This window comes from Otolemur garnettii, unplaced genomic scaffold (assembly GCF_000181295.1).
Source record: "Otolemur garnettii isolate 467f Iridium unplaced genomic scaffold, OtoGar3 scaffold00105, whole genome shotgun sequence".
NCBI classification, from domain to species: Eukaryota; Metazoa; Chordata; class Mammalia; order Primates; family Galagidae; genus Otolemur; species Otolemur garnettii.
In genome coordinates, this window is record NW_003852500.1 from 5,639,235 (window position 1) to 5,656,698 (window position 17,464).

General features: G+C 36.1%; 1 protein-coding gene across 2 annotated transcripts in view; it reads left to right on the forward strand.

The window, feature by feature from the left end:
• CSGALNACT2 (chondroitin sulfate N-acetylgalactosaminyltransferase 2) overlaps window positions 1-17,464 on the forward strand; it is a 52,015-nt gene that overhangs the window by 8,083 nt on the left and 26,468 nt on the right. The window contains exons 2-6 of one of the 2 annotated variants that reach the window (XR_002774985.1): window positions 3,869-4,793; window positions 7,207-7,423; window positions 9,143-9,244; window positions 10,877-11,614; window positions 12,481-12,524. Coding sequence is in view for 1 of the 2 variants with exons in the window: in XM_003796602.3 (XP_003796650.1) it covers window positions 4,133-4,793; window positions 7,207-7,423; window positions 9,143-9,244; window positions 12,481-12,659; window positions 14,881-14,975 (1,254 nt within the window). In the remaining variant the exon portion in view is untranslated. Of the gene's footprint in view, window positions 1-3,868; window positions 4,794-7,206; window positions 7,424-9,142; window positions 9,245-10,876; window positions 11,615-12,480; window positions 12,660-14,880; window positions 14,976-17,464 lie in introns of those variants that run through there. The other variant, XM_003796602.3, reaches the window with a different exon arrangement.

Here is a 17,464-nt window from a genome sequence, read left to right on the forward strand (position 1 = left end):
GCCACCTTAGGTGTACGTGGCTGGTGCCTTAGCTGGTTGAGCCACAGGTGCCGAGCCATTTTTAATAACCATATAGCTATGCAACTAACAGTTACATTCTAAACTTCAAGTAATTATAATAACTTTTCTTTATTTCATTGGAAAACACTCAACTGTAATATTAAACAGAATGTAATATCTCAAAACTATAGGGCAGCGGTTCTCAACCTGTGGGTCGTGACCCACAGGAACTGTATTAAAGGGCGTGGCATTAGGAAGATTGAGAACCACTGCTCTAGAGAGAAAAAGATAGATAACCTTAGCTTTATTTTTTTTTCTTTGAAACAGAGCCTTAAGCTATCCCCCTGGGTAGAGTGCCATGGCATCACAGCTCTCAGCAACCTCCAACTCCTGGGCTCAAGCAAGTCTCCTGCCTCAGCCTCCCAAGTAGCTTGGGACCACAGTCGCCCGCCACAACGCTCGGCTATTTTTTGGTTGCAGCCATCATTGTTGTTTTGGCTGGCTGGGCTGGATTCAAACCGGCCACCTTAGGTGTATGTGACTGGCACCTTAGCCACTTGAGCCACAGGAGCCGAGCCATAACCTTACCTTTAATGCTGCCACTTTATAGTTATATAACCTATTTAAATCTTGTCATTTCTGGGACTGTTTCTCCTATACAAAATGAAGTTAATATCAGCACTAGTCTGAAAGATTTGCATGGAATATTTATAAAAATACTTTTAAAAACAGTGTTTTTCAGGATTTTTGGATTACAACCCAGGTATGAATATATATATCTGGAGCAATCATACATACACATATCATATATAGATAATTACAATACAAAACTTACTGTTATTTGTGATTCACATTGATATTATCTATTCTATTTTACCGAAAAGTAAACCTTTAGTAGTGACCCATTTATGAGTTGTATTTTATAGTTTAAAACAGTGGTTCTCAACCTTACTAATGCCACGACCCTTTTATACAGTTTCTCACTTTGTGGTGACTCCCAACCATAAAATTATTTTTGCTCCCAACCATAAAAGTAATTTTGCTACTGTTATGAATCGTAATATAAATATCTGATATGCAGAAGACCCACAGGTTGAGAACCACTGGTTTAAAATATATTGTCAACTGAGCACAATGGATCATACCTATAATCCCATCACATTTGGAGACCAAAGTGGGAGGATAGCTTGAAGCCAAGAGTTTGAGACCAGCCTGGGCAATATAGCAAGACTCCAATCTCTACAAAAATAGAAAAATTAGCTGGTGTCCTGTACCTATAGTAGTCTTCAGCTACTCTGAAGGCTAAAGGAAGATCACTTGAGCCCAGGAGGTTGAGGTTTCAGCAAGCTACATTAGTGCCACTGCACACTAGCCTGGGTAACAGAGTAAGACCCTGTCTCAAAAAAATAAAATATATTGTTTATATAAAGAAAACCATATATTGGGTACCATTATTAATAAAAGATAGTAGTACTTAGATTACGTACAGTTAGTTCTCTTATCACATTTAATTTCAAAACAGTTTTAGTATGGTTAAATATACCTTCATTAATAATTTATACAAGATTATATTGCTAAATTTTTAGTTACAACCTTTTCTCTAGTAAGTCAGTCAGGAATAGCTTATAAATAATTAGAAGAGATGCCTCTAAGTTTATTTTCTAAATGATGAAATTCAAGTTGTTTTTTATGCTAAGGATTATGATTTTGAGGCATGGTTAAGTCCTGGAACTAATAAATGTTTTGCATTCTTATTTTTTAATTAGATAGTATTTCTTAAAACTGAAAATTTTCTAGGTTTTTTTTTACATCACTTAACATTTGTAATTAGTAAGACAGATACTATCAAAGTTAAAGATTTAATTTACTACTACTATCAAAGTTTCATTTGGTTTATTAAAGTAATAAATGGCAAAGGGGAGTTAAGTCCACTATTAATACCATTTAATACCATGGTACTAACCATAAGAAGTTTTAATCTGTCCTACATTTTATACAGACATGTGCCGTGCAAAAAAATGTAGCATTTTCCACAGAAGGCATCCAGGCTTTCCTAATCACTAAGAAAGTGACTGGGAACTGATGTTCCCTAGTGATCTTTCATAGGTTCTGCTGCACCAAAAAACTCATTACTATTAAAAACCTGCCGTCATATCACATTATCCTTCTCAACAAACTCTTCGTTAGAATGACAGTTCTCTTTGCAGTTGAGGCCTCCCTGCCTTCCCTCTCTTAAATTTAATCTCTATTTCCAGAGTTAGTAAGTTTAGAAACATGAAAAAACTCACATAATTGGTAGTAGCATGAAAGATAGCATATATTTTGTAAATTTATGTTTCTTCAATTTTTTTCTGAGCATGTAAGCATGATTAAAATGTTCATGTATTTTCTTTATGTAGACTCCAAACCTTTCCAACTTGTAGGAAATCTATTGATGTGTAATACAGTGGAAAGAATTATGTGCTCTAATGTGCAAATAATCTACTGGAGGACTTTGGATATTAAACTGTTTTCTTAATGTGTTTTCCATATGTCTGTGACCTTTTGAAATCATTTCTCTCTCTCACACACACATACTTAATTTTTTTTAATTTCAGATTAATATGAGGGTACAAAAGATTAGGTTACATTGTGTGTTTGTTAGGTAAAGTCCAAGTTGTAGTTGAGCCCTTCACCCAGAAAATGTGCCACATACCCTTACGTTGTGCCCATTAGGTGAGAACACACCAATCTCCTTCTATGTTCCCTCCCCCACCACTTGAATTTAATTGTGTTTTCTTTCTTGCGGGCATGTAGTTGTTCATCTTCTGATTTCATATTAGTATTGAGTATATTGGATACTTGCTTTCTCATTCTTCAGGTACTTTACTTAAGAGAATGTTCTTTGGTTCCATCCAGGTTAATACAAAAGATGTTAAGTCTTTTTGTGGCTAAATGGTATTCCATGGTATACACATACCACAGTTTATTAATCCATTCATGGGTTGATAGGCACATGGGTTGATTCCACATGTTGGCTGTTATGAATTAAGCTGTAATAAACATTCTAGTATAGACAAATGTTCTTATGGTAATCACCTAACCCCAGTGAGAGTAGCCCACATTACAAAGTCCCAGAGCTGCAGATGCTGGTGTGGATGTGGAAAGAAGGTCATTTTTACACTATTGATGGGATTGTAAACTAATACAGCCTCTTTGTAAAGAAGTATGAGGAACACTTAAAGAGCTAAAAGTAAGACCTTCCATTTGATCCTACAGTCCCATTCCTAGGTATCTACCCAGAAGAAAAAAATCTTTTACCACACATTTAATTTTAATGCTTCTAGATTGGCTGAGTTGAGCAATAGAAATTAATGAATTAGAATATTTAAATTGAATAAACGAGAAGAAAATAAACCATCCAGTAAACCATCATTACTATATCAAAAGTAATTTATTAAGGCTCAGTTCCCAAATGGTCATATGCTTTAGTTGGAAAATAATGTGTTAATTGAAATATTATATTAATAAAGTTATAAGCAATATAATTTTCAAATAGAGAATAGTAGAATCTATATAACATAAGTGATGCTGAGCATATTTCTTTTTTTTTTTTTGCCTTTCTCCACATGTTCTCACATGATTTTAATGTTTGTTTGATTCAGGTTATCATTGTTTAGACATACTAGTTAAAAGTATTATACAGACTATATTAGTGCTTTGTAATGTATTTTTAAAAATTCTCCAGTAGTTACTGAATATTGTAATTATATTAGCACCTCTATAGTCCTCTACATGTTATAGTCACATAGCTAAGTTTACTGACTTCAAACAATTTGATACACTTAAGAAAACAAAATTCTGATTGATTCTGATCTATTTCTTTCAGAAAAATCACCACTCATATCATGGATTTTGTAGATCAGATTTCTTTCTTTTGTCTATCATGGTAACAATACAGGAAGCATACTTAATTTCTCATTTCTACAAGTAGTCATGACTGCTGAAGAAAGAAAGTTTTTAAGCTACAGCAGGATTCATTTTGGTACCTTTTATGAAACTCCCGATTTTGTTTTTAATTTTTGATAACTTTTTGCTAAAGGTATGAACAAACAAAGAGTTTATTTTATTAGGCAAGTACACATTAATAAGAATGCCTAGAAGAGGATTGATTCTTCAGACCCGGACCCAGTGGCTGCTGTTGGGCCTCGCTTTGCTCTGCAGTTTGGTATTATTTATGTACCTTTTGGAATGTGCCCCCCAGACTGATGGAAATGCATCTCTTCCTCGTGTTGTTGGGGAGAATTATGGTAAAGAGTATTATCAAGCCCTCCTACAAGAGCAAGAAGAACATTATCAAACCAGGGCAACTAGTCTGAAACGCCAAATTGCCCAACTAAAACAAGAATTGCAAGAAATGAGCGAGAAGATGAGATCATTACAAGAGAGAAAGAATGTAGGGCCTAATGGCATAGGCTACCAAGGCAACAAAGAACAAGCACCTAGTGACCTCTTAGAGTTTCTTCATGCACAAATTGACAAAGCTGAAGTTAGCATAGGAGCCAAATTACCCAGTGAGTATGGGGTCATTCCTTTTGAAAGTTTTACCTTAATGAAAGTCTTTCAGTTGGAAATGGGTCTCACTCGTCATCCTGAAGAAAAGCCAGTTAGAAAAGACAAACGAGATGAATTGGTAGAAGTTATTGAAGCTGGCTTGGAGGTCATTAATAATCCCGATGAAGATGATGAACAGGAAGATGAGGAGGGTCCCCTTGGAGAGAAACTGATATTTAATGAAAATGACTTCGTAGAAGGTAATATGAAAAATATGTTGGCCTTAGTAAGACAAAATGCTGGTATTGTATCCTGGTAATGTGTCAGTGAATAGCCACTGTATTAAATAAAACATTTACATTTTTACCCAGTTTATTCCTCTGAGAATTTTAAATCACTTTCTGGAAAAAGTTCTGAGATCATAATAAAAACAGAGAATAATGACCAAAGAAATAAACTAAATCTCGGCTTCCATGGAATACCTAACTACTAAGGTTGAAGGGCTCTTGCAGGCTATGTATATATTTGCATGTGTGTATTATTTATATTCCTTTCTTATCTGGTCTTGATATTCTTTTTTATGCTTTAAAGCCTCAGAATTTGTAAAGGAAAGTAAAAAAACTGATCTAGTGGGCTAGTAGTTATTTTCCATTTTAGAGAAAGGAGAAGTACATGTTGGAACATCAGCAAGGCATACATGGTTTTAAAAAGCGTATTTGGCATTTGGAAAAATAAGGAAATAGCCTGTTTTTCTAATACTGCAGAAAGGGTATGGGATTTTTATAAGTCAAGATGGGACTTAACTGAAAGGTCAAGGAACACTGCTATAAATTTAAGATATTTGTTGATTGATGTATATATATGTGAATATATATAAACAGGAATAATTATAGATCCCTGCTCACCTCCATCTTAATACTCCCTGCTAGATATTTAATTGCAAACTTAAAACCATTTTGGATATAAATCTTTCTTAAAAATTCTCTTTGTATGATTCTATGAATAGTGGACCACAGAAGGATTTTTTGACTGTGCTATAGTATAATGCATTGAGGCCTTTGGAGGGCATCTAGGAGGGCATTGTGCTTATTGTGGCTTTTTCCTATGGCCTCTCTTTTTTTCTTGCTGCCATTTTTGATGGATTATTTTTTTTTAAACATCTAATTTTTCTGCAAGCTCAGCTTTTTCTCTTCTTACTCTGTTTGTGATTTATGACCGAATTAAAAGCTGCAGAGGAAATAAGATAACTAATGACATGTAAAATGTCCTCATGTCAGCTCTGCCTAAGAAGAAAGGGAGCCATGCCAGTTTGTCTCCAGCTTCTTCTTATCTTATAACTCTCTTTGGATTCTATCACTGTCAGGATTTTTCTCTGCATGGAACATGCTCAGTCCTTCACTTCTCCTTTTCTGTGCCACTGCCCTCCCTCTCCCAAAATAATTACTAACAACTGAGTAATTACTATTCCCCTTCTAGACTTTAGCTAAGTATCACTTCTTCAGAGAAGTCATCTCCAACCCCAGGTATGAGATAACTCTTGTCACTTGTACACCCATAGCACTTGTCATAGTATGTAGTGTTGCCCATTTCCTGGTTTGTAATTCTAGTGAGACTGTAAATCTCAGGTACATTGGGACCAAATCTATCTTGTTCACCATTTTATACCAAATATTGTCTTAGTGACTCATAGATCTGCAGATCTAACCATCTCACTCCTTCACACTTAAAAATCATGTTACCCAGTAGACGTCCATGCTTTTCCCCCAAAGATACCTCAAATCACTGTTTAAATCTATATCAATCCGGTGAAAAAATATGTATGCAAGTGTGTATATAGTTATATAGACAGTGTTTTGTTTTGTTTTGTTTTTTGAGACAGAGACTCAAGCTGTCACCCTGGGTAGAATGCTGTGGCATCACAGCTCACAAAAACCTCCAACTCCTGGGCTCAAGCGAATCTCCTGCCTCCGCCTCCCAAGTAGCTGGGACTGCAGGCACCCACCACAACACCCAGCTATTTTTTTTTGGTTGCAGCTGTCATCGTTTTGTGGCCCGGGCTAGATTCTAACCCACCAGCTTAGGTGTATGTGGCTGGCGCCTTAGCCTCTTGAGCCATAGGCACCAAGCCAACAGTTTTTAATATACATATACACACATATATTTACATGTATTACATAACTATACTGTTATTATTTTTCTGTCTCCCTCACCAGACTGGCCCTTCCTCAAAAATGGCCATATTTAGATCACCAGTGATAGACACGAAGGCACTCAATTTGTTTTTGTTGAGCTGAACTGAAGCTCAACAATAAAGAAATTTTGACTCTTAGGTCCAAGATTTAATGTTGCTAGAAGTAATTTCTTTGTTTGTCATATGATTATTATGTTGATATGCTCTTATATTTAAAAAAGTCATATGTAAAAGGAATAATTGTCATTTGGAGCATATTTTATGGATTGAATAATGTAGCAGACCAGTGAACATTTTTTTTAACCTTTCTTTTTCTTTTAAAGGATAATTGTTACTGTGCAGTGAGAACAAATATTTTCACAAATGGGTATAAACCCTATAGGTCTGGTTTAATACTTTTCATCTTTGAGTAAAATGCATCTTCCCATTAAATTTATAAATGTTGACATGGAAACATCTTTTTTCCTAACTCTTTTCTTTAGGTTATTATCGCACCGAGAGAGATAAGGGCACACAGTATGAACTCTTTTTTAAGAAAACAGACCTTATGGAATATAGACATGTGACCCTCTTCCGCCCTTTTGGACCTCTCATGAAAGTGAAGAGTGAGATGATTGACATTACTAGATCAATTATTAATATCATTGTACCACTTGCTGAAAGAACTGAAGCATTTGCACAGTTTATGCATAACTTCAGGTAATTGTCAGAGCTTAATGATTTGACTGCATTCTCTTAAAAAATAACAATTCATGTACATTTAGTTAATTTATCTTCACTGAGTATAATTACTTAGGATTTCAGAATAATTTTATAGGCTTTAGGGAACTTTATTTTTTGATATTCCTTTTAAGCATGCGTAGCATATTGTGTTATTGACAATTTGAACTATGAAATAAATTGAGAATTACAACTATTAGAAACTAAATTTGATTGCCTTTATATTTTGTGTGAATTCATTTTAGGACAGGTTGAATTCTTAAAATTCACCTGCGTTGAGGCATAATTTACATATAATAATACTTTTTAAGGATATAGGTTTCATGACTTTTGACAAATGTATGCACTCTCAAACCACCACCTGTATTGAGATATAAAACATTGCTATCTCCCAAGAAAATCCCCTTGAGAATGATTTGAGTTTTAAAATTGAAATAAATTTAGAAATATATTCAACTGAAAATAGAAAAAAATTATTATATCTTGAGAAGCAGAGAATGTATGAAGTTTTTCTTTTTTATGTTAAATTTGGATATTTTAAAATGTTGAAGTGTTAAAGAATTATTAAGTGCACATTAGAATAACTATTTGAGGAAAATATTACTTAATTTAATAATTGCCATATTTTTAATCCTTTAATATTTTTAATGTTTTAGATACTTTAATATACAAGTTTTAAGGCTTCGTGATCCTAGTCTTTATTCTCATATTGAAATTATTAGATTTAACAGATTAGTTAACATTATGCTGCAGCAGAATAGAAGCCTGAGTTTTACTGTTGAAATAGTTCCACTTGAGATGATTTCCTAAGGCAGTTTTGTTTTGTTTTATTTTGTTTTGAGATAGAGTCTCCTATGTCACCCTGGGTAGAGTGCTGTGGTATCAGAGCTCACAGCAACCTCAAATTCTTGGGCTTAAGCAACTCTCCTGCCTCAGCCTCCCAAGTAACTGGGACTATAGGAGCCCACCACAATGCCTGGCTATTTTTTGGTTGCAGTTGTCGTTGTTGGGCAGGCCCAGGCTGGATTTGAACCCACCAGCGCCAGTGTATGTGGCTGGTGCCCTAGCTGATGAGCTACAGGCACCAAGCCCTGAGGTAGTTTTTAAAATTGCCTTCAGAGGCTACATTATTCTTTAAATAATCTCAGTTATGGCAAATATTTCTTTCTTTTTTTTTGGCTGGGGCTGGGTTTGACCTTGCCACCTCTGGCATATGGGGCCAGCGCCCTACCCTTTTGAGCCACAGGTGCCGCCCCCAAAATTAATTCTTAATGATAGGTATAATTTTTGGAATTAGCCAGTCTGAAGAAAAGTAACTTGATCTAAAACTTGAAAACTTGAATATTATTTATTTCATTATGAACTGATTAAATTTTATTTCCTTGAATATCTTATAATTTATATCTGAGAGCAATCCCAAAGCAAAAAAGTCACAAAAATGTTTTGAAATATGGCAAGAATTTTGGACTATGTCCTTGACCCTGTAAGGGCTGCACTCATTTATGCATAGACCTTGTGCCTTTGCTTTGGTGCCTTCAGTGATTCAGCACTATTACTACTGTTAGGTTTACTTCTTGTGACTTCGTTCTGTATCAGTAATGCCTCTTTTGTTGTTGTTAAAGCTTCCTGTGACTGCTTTTTGAATGAGTACTGCCTCATATATTTTGTTGAACAAACTTTATTTTTCAATTCTGTTAGGGATGTTTGTATTCATCAGGACAAGAGGATTCATCTCACAGTGGTGTATTTTGGTAAAGAAGGACTGTCTAAAGTCAAGTCTATCCTAGAATCTGTCACAAGGTTGGTGAGCCATGTCCATAGTGAAGTCTCTGTATATATGACATTACTAAAAGAGTGAGAATTTCAGATATTTAATGAGTTAGTAATTTTGAATAACTGCTGTTTAAAAGTTGGCTGAGTGTGTGGGTAGTGGTGATGATAATAAGTTCCTCATTTTACATGCAATCCTACATGACTCAACTTCCCTTCCCCTGCTTAGCAGGCATCCTGGCATGATCAGAACCCTTTCCCTTTGTGGCTCACTCACCATCTATGTATTTTCTTTTCTCTTTTTCTAAATCAGATCCTTTCACTTTGATATCAACATCTCCTAAACTTGTCTCTTACTTGCCACCTTTCTTTCCTTCCATTTCCTCAGGTTCCTTCACCCCCTATAAACAATGCTTAAGTCTTCTGTATCCTTAAGAAACCTCCTGATTTTGTAGTACTCATTAGCTGCTGTTATGTTTCTGTCCTTTCACAGGTAAACCTCACAGAAGAGTAGTTATGTAATTAAGCAACCCAGATAGTACCTGGCAGCTTGTAGGTGCTCAGAGGTTTGAATGAATGAATTAGTAATTCCCTAATAACTTAATTATTAATTCTTTAGTTTCTCAGCCTTTTTCTCTCAAAGAGATGGGCCCAAAAGTATAGCCTAACTGCCAAATTCACCTTTTTCTCTGTTATCTTATTTAATTGCTTTTTTACATTGATAACCTAACCAGTACTTCTGTCTTAAAATGCTATGTTTGTAAATATTTTTAAATGCTATGTTTGTAAATATTTTTAAATGTAAATATGATGTAATATAAACTGTTAGGTTAATTGTCTTCTCTAATCACACCAACTTTTTGTCCTTAATTGCTTCTTTACATTTCTAGTAGTTGTAGCCATTCCTTAAGAGTCCAGATTTGATCAGTAATTCTTCTCAAATTGCTCGACTAACATTTATTGAGTCCTACCGGCTGTGTTCTAGGTACACTGCTTGGGAGTCTGACTAGGGTAGTTGGAAGAAGACTGGGCATAGTTGAGTGGTCTCAGTCCCTCCCCTGTAGGGATCCTCACAGCCCTGAGGTGTATAAACAGGACTCACCTCTTCCTCTTCCCTATACCAGCTCCTCCTTCTAACAGCCTCTTTTAGTTCAGAGTAAGACCATTTTCATGATCCCCTCTACTTGAAATTAGAAAGTGAGAGTCTTTTACTTCTCCTTTACCTTGTATTAGTTTTAATTAGTCATTTCCTACTTACTTCACAGGATCTTTTCTCTGTCCCTTCCTTGCTACTGCCACTACCCTAACCTTGGTTCCCTCTCCCTCCATTTCCCCTCCTCCTTTCCTCCTCACTGTTTTTAGATCACCTACTAATTGCCAAGTGCCCATACTAGTATTACCAAAGTTGTCTCTGTATTGTCAAGACTCCTCTGTGGCGAATGGTATAAACCTGCCTTGAGCGTGCTTAAGGAAATAGGAGCAGTATTGAAGAATCTTGGATACCTCCCAGCAATAAAGGGATTGTTACAGCCAAAGTTGGAAAAGAAAATCAAAACAATCTTGGCATCTCAGGGACTGGAACCAGAGATTTGAATACCATCAACATTCTCTTGTCTCCTTGTCTGTTTTTCTCTGCATGTTGACTTCATTCTCCTATTGCAGATTGGCTTCTTCCAATGGTGAGGGATATGACTGTTGGCGGCTCTGGGCTCACAACTTCTCAGCTTTGCCATCAGAGAGGAAAGAGCTTTCTCCCAGCTGCAGTTGAGCAAATCCCAGGGAAGGACATTTTGCCCACTCTTGAGCCAATCACTGTGGCCAGATTGGGTGGGAGGTATTGGGATTGGCCTAGTTTAAGAATGGTCCCCACCCCTAGGAAATTACTATGGTTGGGGTGGGTAGAAAGTGAGAGGTATTCTGTGATTAGTGCCTCCACTTGGTGCTGGGGATGTGAAGTGGTAATGGGCAGTTTCCTCAAAATAAGGGAGACATTTATATCCCATGAGATGGGGAGGAGAGTCCTAGGTACTCAGAGCACTTGAAGTCTACTTTATGTACTATTTGAATCTTTGCTTCCATCTCTCCATTAACTGTTCTGTACTATTGCAAGAGTAATCTTCCTTAAAAAATATTTTTTTTTTGGCTGTACCCTAGTGCAGTGTGAGTGGTTCTCCAACCTCATTGTCAAAGTTACCTGGAGGACTTAACAAAAATTTAAATGCTCAGCTCCAGCCCCAGCATCAGATTCAATGGATCTGAGGTGGAGCCTGAGAATTTCAATCTCTAACATGTTGTTAGGGGAAGCTGTGGGTTTGAGAACCACTGCCCTAGCAGACCGTCCTTGCCAAGCAGACCGTCCTTGCCTTTAGGAGACTGACCCAGTTTAACCTTGCATGGAAGGTATTCCTCAGTCTGATAACTTCTCTCATTGTTCCCATTTTAGGATCCTTTTGTTCTAATCTGATTTTTCTGATCTGTGTTCTCTAAAATGCTTTCTACATTCTTACCTCTTTGCCTTTGGGAATAATTATTTAGAATGACCACTCACCACTGAATTCAGCATTTTAACCATTGCATAATTCAAGTTCCACTTCTAACATCTTCTCTAACTCCTCCTGACACGATCTCTTTTCTCAGAACTGCTATTCATTCATTCAGCTAATACACATATTTATTGAACTCTTACTCTGTGAGGGGTACTATGTCCCTATTAATGAACAAAACAAAATCCCTTCATGGAGTTGGGGAGACACTTGAACAAATGTATCTGGTAGAACATGAACTAAGGAAAACAGCCAAGGAAGAGGATAAAGATTAAAAAGGGAAATCACAGCTACTTCACATGTGGTATCAGGAAGGATTCCTCTGATAAGGGCACATTTGTTCAGAAACCCAAATGATGTGAGAGAAGAGTACTGTTTGTGTGTGTCATTCATTTAGATGCATTATTTCTTATCCAACATGGCTGTTTTTCCATGTGTGTATTTTTTATTGTTCCAATAGTTTTTAAGATCCCAAAGGGCAGTGGCCACATCCTATCGCTTTTGAACCACAGACTTATCAGCATGCTGCCTTCTGTGGGCATGCCGTGAATATCTGTCCCTAATGATCACACTCATGAAGCTGATGATGGTCTTTCTCTGTGTGAATATAGAACCAACATAATAAAATATTTGAAGTGTAAAACATACTTTGTAAATTGTGTTGAAGGAAGAGAGTTAATTTTAAGTGGGACTTATCATTTGTTGTATGTGCTTTCCTCATAGTGAGTCTAATTTTCACAATTACACCTTGGTCTCATTGAATGAAGAATTTAATCGTGGACGAGGACTAAATGTGGGTGCCCGAGCTTGGGACAAGGGAGAGGTCTTGATGTTTTTCTGTGATGTTGATATATATTTCTCAGCCGAATTCCTTAACAGCTGCCGGTTGAATGCTGAGCCAGGTGCGTAAAATTTTGGTAGATGAGCTGAGTATAGAATTTAGAACAGTGTCAGCATGTCCTATATTTTGAATCATTTAATTTGAAGGAAAAGAAATTTTAATGAAACCTTAGTTCTCTCCTAACTTATATTAGGTATAATTTAACTGGAATATTAAATAGAAAATTGAAAATTTGACCCTCTGAAGTTGATATCCTTTGTTCTCTTGGGGCCAAATTCCAGTGAAGCAGATAAAGAATCATAAAGGAATAGGAAATCCAGAAAGTGATTAGAAGGAAGCAGGTCAGAAAAAAAAGAGCCAAGCAGATGTAATGGAGATGTGTGAGAGACAGAAGTACTCAGCCTTAGGCTTATAGTGCCCACACACAAGCATATGCATGTACACACATTTTCATATAGAAGTCTAGATACAAATACTGCTTGGTCTTCAGACTGTGCATTTTGGAATGATCTACTATATTTTGCTTTATGTTGTTCATATTTTTTGTAAATGAATGAGCAAATGATATTTTTATAAATCAAATTTTATTTTAAATATAAAAAGGAAGTTTTCTGTTATTAATGAGTCTTAGCAGGATGAATAATGAATCAACTTTAGGAAATCTGTACAATATGGTGACTATAGTTAATAACTATGTATAACTTAGAAATTGCTAAGAGAGTAGATTTTAAATGTTCTTACTATAAAATAAGTATGAGAGGTGATGGATATGTTTATTAGCTTGGTCTAGTCATTTCATAATGCATATTATGAAATATTAAATATGACATTAAAACATGTCATATACCATAAGTATATATAATTTTTGTCAACAAAAAATATATTTTAAAAAAACAGTAAATTTTTTTATGTAGAATTATTATTCATATCATATGCATAATTGCCTTCATAATAATCAGTTTGCTTAGGGATAGATGTCAGGAACTGAAACTCTCTGAGAGCCTAATGAATAAATAAGTGTTAGGCTTATTTTTGCTACTCTGTAGACAGCATGAAATTAAAGTTGAAGTTGAAGGAGAGATATTTACTTAGTGTAAAAGAAGTATTTTACATACAGAAATAGATTTTTAGGAAATTGAGCTGCACATCCCTAAATGGATTTGAATGAAAGTAGAATGAATGTCAGCTAGGGATCTTGTAATAAAAAACCTGCCATGTTACTCCCATACTCCCTGGCAATTACTGAGTACTTCATGTGATCCTGCCTGATTGAAGCCAATCACAGCAAGGATTTTTTTTGTTGAGGGGAGGTTGACTAGTTAGCCCTTAAGGTCCCTTGAGTGCAGTTTGATTGCTAAAGGTAAGATCTTCTGCTAGGGATATTATATCAAGTATTTTTTAACTCTTTTTTTTTTTGTGAAGCAGGCCGGGGCAGGTTAGAACCCACCACCCTTGGTGCACAGGGCCTGTATCCTAACCACTGAGCTACAGGCTCCTAGCATTTTTTAACTTTTGTCTTCTCAACTTTCCAGATCTTTGTTCAAATCTGGTGTGTATGTATGTATCTTTGTATGTGTATAGTTGTTGTTGTTGTTTTGGTTTGGTTTGGTTTGGTTTTTTTATAGAGACAGTGTCTCACTTTGTTGCCCAGGCTGGAGTGCAGTGGCATAATCATAGCTAACTATAGCCTCAAACTCCTGGGCTCAAGCAGTCCTCCTGCCTCATTGTCCCCAAGTACCTGAAGCCACAGGTGTGCACTACCATACCCAGATAATTTTAGAAAGATATCTCACTATATTACCCAGACTAGTCTTGAACTCCTGGTCTTAAGCAATCCTCCCATCTTGGCCTCCCAAAATGCGAGGATTACAGGTGTGAGCTACTATACCTGGCCTTATTTTAATTATTCTCCATGTTTCTGTTTATTGTACTGTATTCTTTGGATTTTGAAGGATAAATTTAACAAGTTTCTAAGTTTCTTGGTGATTGTCAGAAGTTAATCTATATTATTGCTGATTAGATGAAATAATGAGTGCTGAATGGCTCATTTAATGAATAGCTGAGAGAATACCTTTGTGTATCTCTCCAAAGTCAAAGGGAATAAATATGTGAAGCACCCTTTAGTCTATTTTTTCTCTATTCTTTTGTAAGTTTGTTTCATTCATCATAAATATTGATGAAATAAAATCATCCTATGTGATAATGAAGTCTTAATAGATATTACTGTAAAGAGCAATCTTTTATAACTTCTTTGTGTGATACAAACATGTATTTTTTTATAGGTAAGAAGGTGTTTTACCCTGTGGTGTTCAGTCTTTACAATCCTGCCATTGTTTATGCCAACCAGGATATGCCACCACCTGTGGAGCAGCAACTGGTAAGACTTTTACATTGTCAGTTATGGAAGCCTCTAAGGATCTTTCCTAAATTTTTTTATGGGTATTTTTTTTTTTTTTTGAGACAGAGTCTCACTTTGTCACCCCCTGGTAGAGTGCCTTGCTGTCACAGCTCACAACAACCTCAGACTCCTGGGCTCAAACTATTCTCTTGCCTCAGCCTCCATAGTAGCTGGAATTATGAGTGCCCGCCATAACACCCAGCTATTTTTAGAGGTGGGGTCTTGCACTAGCTCAGGCTGGTGGTGAGCTCAGGCTATCTGCCCACTTTGGTCTCCCAGAGTGCTGGGATTACAGGCATGAGCCACCTCACCTGACCCAAAATTTTTTTATGTTTATTGTACAAGTGTACAAGTAAAAACAGAGTTTCAATAAAAACTATAGTTATTATAAACACTTCTCCATAGTTTATTTTCACACCCTCAATAAAATACTTTCACACTTACGGCTTCAGAATTAAGTTGGGGGTGAGGGGACTGGAGTTTAAATCATAAAGAAAAATCTCATGTTCCAGAATGTGGAAATTGTACAGTCATTTCTGTCAATTTATCTTTAGTAATACTGAAAATAAAATTTAATTTAAAACTGTTTTTAAAAACTTACAGAAACTATTCTGTAAGAATAAATTATCTTATTGTAAAATAAGAGAATATTATACTATGAAAAATTACTTAGAAAGTCATGGAATATAAATGCCGTGTATCAAAATTTATAGTTATCATCAAATCTATACTTACATAAGCTTTTAAAAATTTATAAATAAAATTATTGTTTTGGAATAATTTAGATTTGGAGTTTTTTTGTATTTTCTTTTCTGACATAGACTCACTCAGTCACCCTGGGTAGAGTACCGTGGCCTCATAGCGCACAGCAACCTCAAACTCTTGGGCTTAAGCAATCCTTTTGTCTCAACCTCCTAAGTAGCTGGGACTACAGGCACCTGCCACAACGTCTGGTTAGTTTTTCTATTTGGAATAATTTAGAATTGTAAAAAAGTTGCAAAAAGATAGTTCAAAGAGTTCCCACATTTCACCCAGTTACCCTTAATGCTAATATCTTATATAACCTTGGTATATTTGTCAAAATTAAAGAAATTAGGCAGGGTGCAGTGGCTCAGGCCTGTAATCCTAGCACTCTGGGATACTGAGGTGGGAGGATTGTTTGAGTTTATGAGTTTGAGTCCAGTCCCAGCAAGAGTGAGACCCTCTACTAAAATAGAAAAATTAGTCAGGCATTGTAGTGGCACCTGTAGTCCCAGCTACTTAGGAGACTGAGGCAAGAGAATCACTTGAGCCCAGGAGTTTAAGGTTGCTGTGAGCTATCACGCCACAGCTCTCTACCAAGGGTGATGGAGTGAGACTCAGTCTCAAAAAAAAAAAAAAAAAAATTAAAGAAACTAATATTGTTAAGTTACTCCTAACTATACTATAGACTTACTAGCTTTTCCCCAGTTTTTCTACTGATATTCTTTTTCTGTTTCAAGATCCAATCCAGGATACCAAATTACATTTAGCATAATCTTTTATTGTAAGCATTAAGAAAAACTAAAAATGAGCTAAGAAGTCAATTTAATATATTTTAAAAAATGAAAAATAACTCCAAGGAAATCAGTTGGAAAGAAAGATAAAGGTAGAAATTAATGAAACGAAAATAGGTTGACAAGTATAGGAGCTTATATGCAAAAACCTTGTTTTTAATAAAGTGGGCAGATTCAGGGTAACTTACGATATTTCCATAAAACACTGGAAATGAGAATATAAAAACATAGAGAGGGTGACTCGTCCTGTGGCTCAGTGGGTAGGGTGCCGGCCCTATATACCAAGGGTGGCAGGTTCAAACCCAGCTCCGGCCAGACTACAACAAAAAAAATAGCCATGCATTGTGGCAGGCGCCTGTAGTGCCAGCTACTCGGGAGGCTAAGGCAAGAGAATCACCTAAGCCTAGGAGTTGGAGGTTGCTGTGAACTGTGTGATGCCATGGCACTCTATTGAGGGTAATAAAGCGAGACTCTGTCTCTACCAAAAAAAAAAAGTTGAGAGAAATCAATTTTATATGGTAAGTTTAAAAAATTCTAAATAAAAAGATTTGAGACTTTATAAAATAGTAACGCAAGTTAAATTTATGTTAGTAATTTATAAATAAAAGGGATGGAAGCTTAGAAAAAATTAGGAGTGTTTAAAAAAATTAGACTAGTTATTAAAAATTACCTTGTAGAGGCCAAGTGAGGTGGCTTACTCCTGTAGTCCTTGCGCTCTGGAATCCCAAGGTGGGTGGATTGCTCGAGGTCAGGAGTTTGAGACCAGCCTGAGCAAGAACAAGACCAAATCTGTACTAAAAATAGAAAAATTAGCCAGGCATTGTGGCAGATGTGTGTGGTCCCACCTACTAGGGAAGCTGAGGTGGGAGTATTGCTTGAGTCCAAGAGTTTGAGGTTGCTGTGAGCTAGGCCATTGTCTGGGCACTCTAGCCT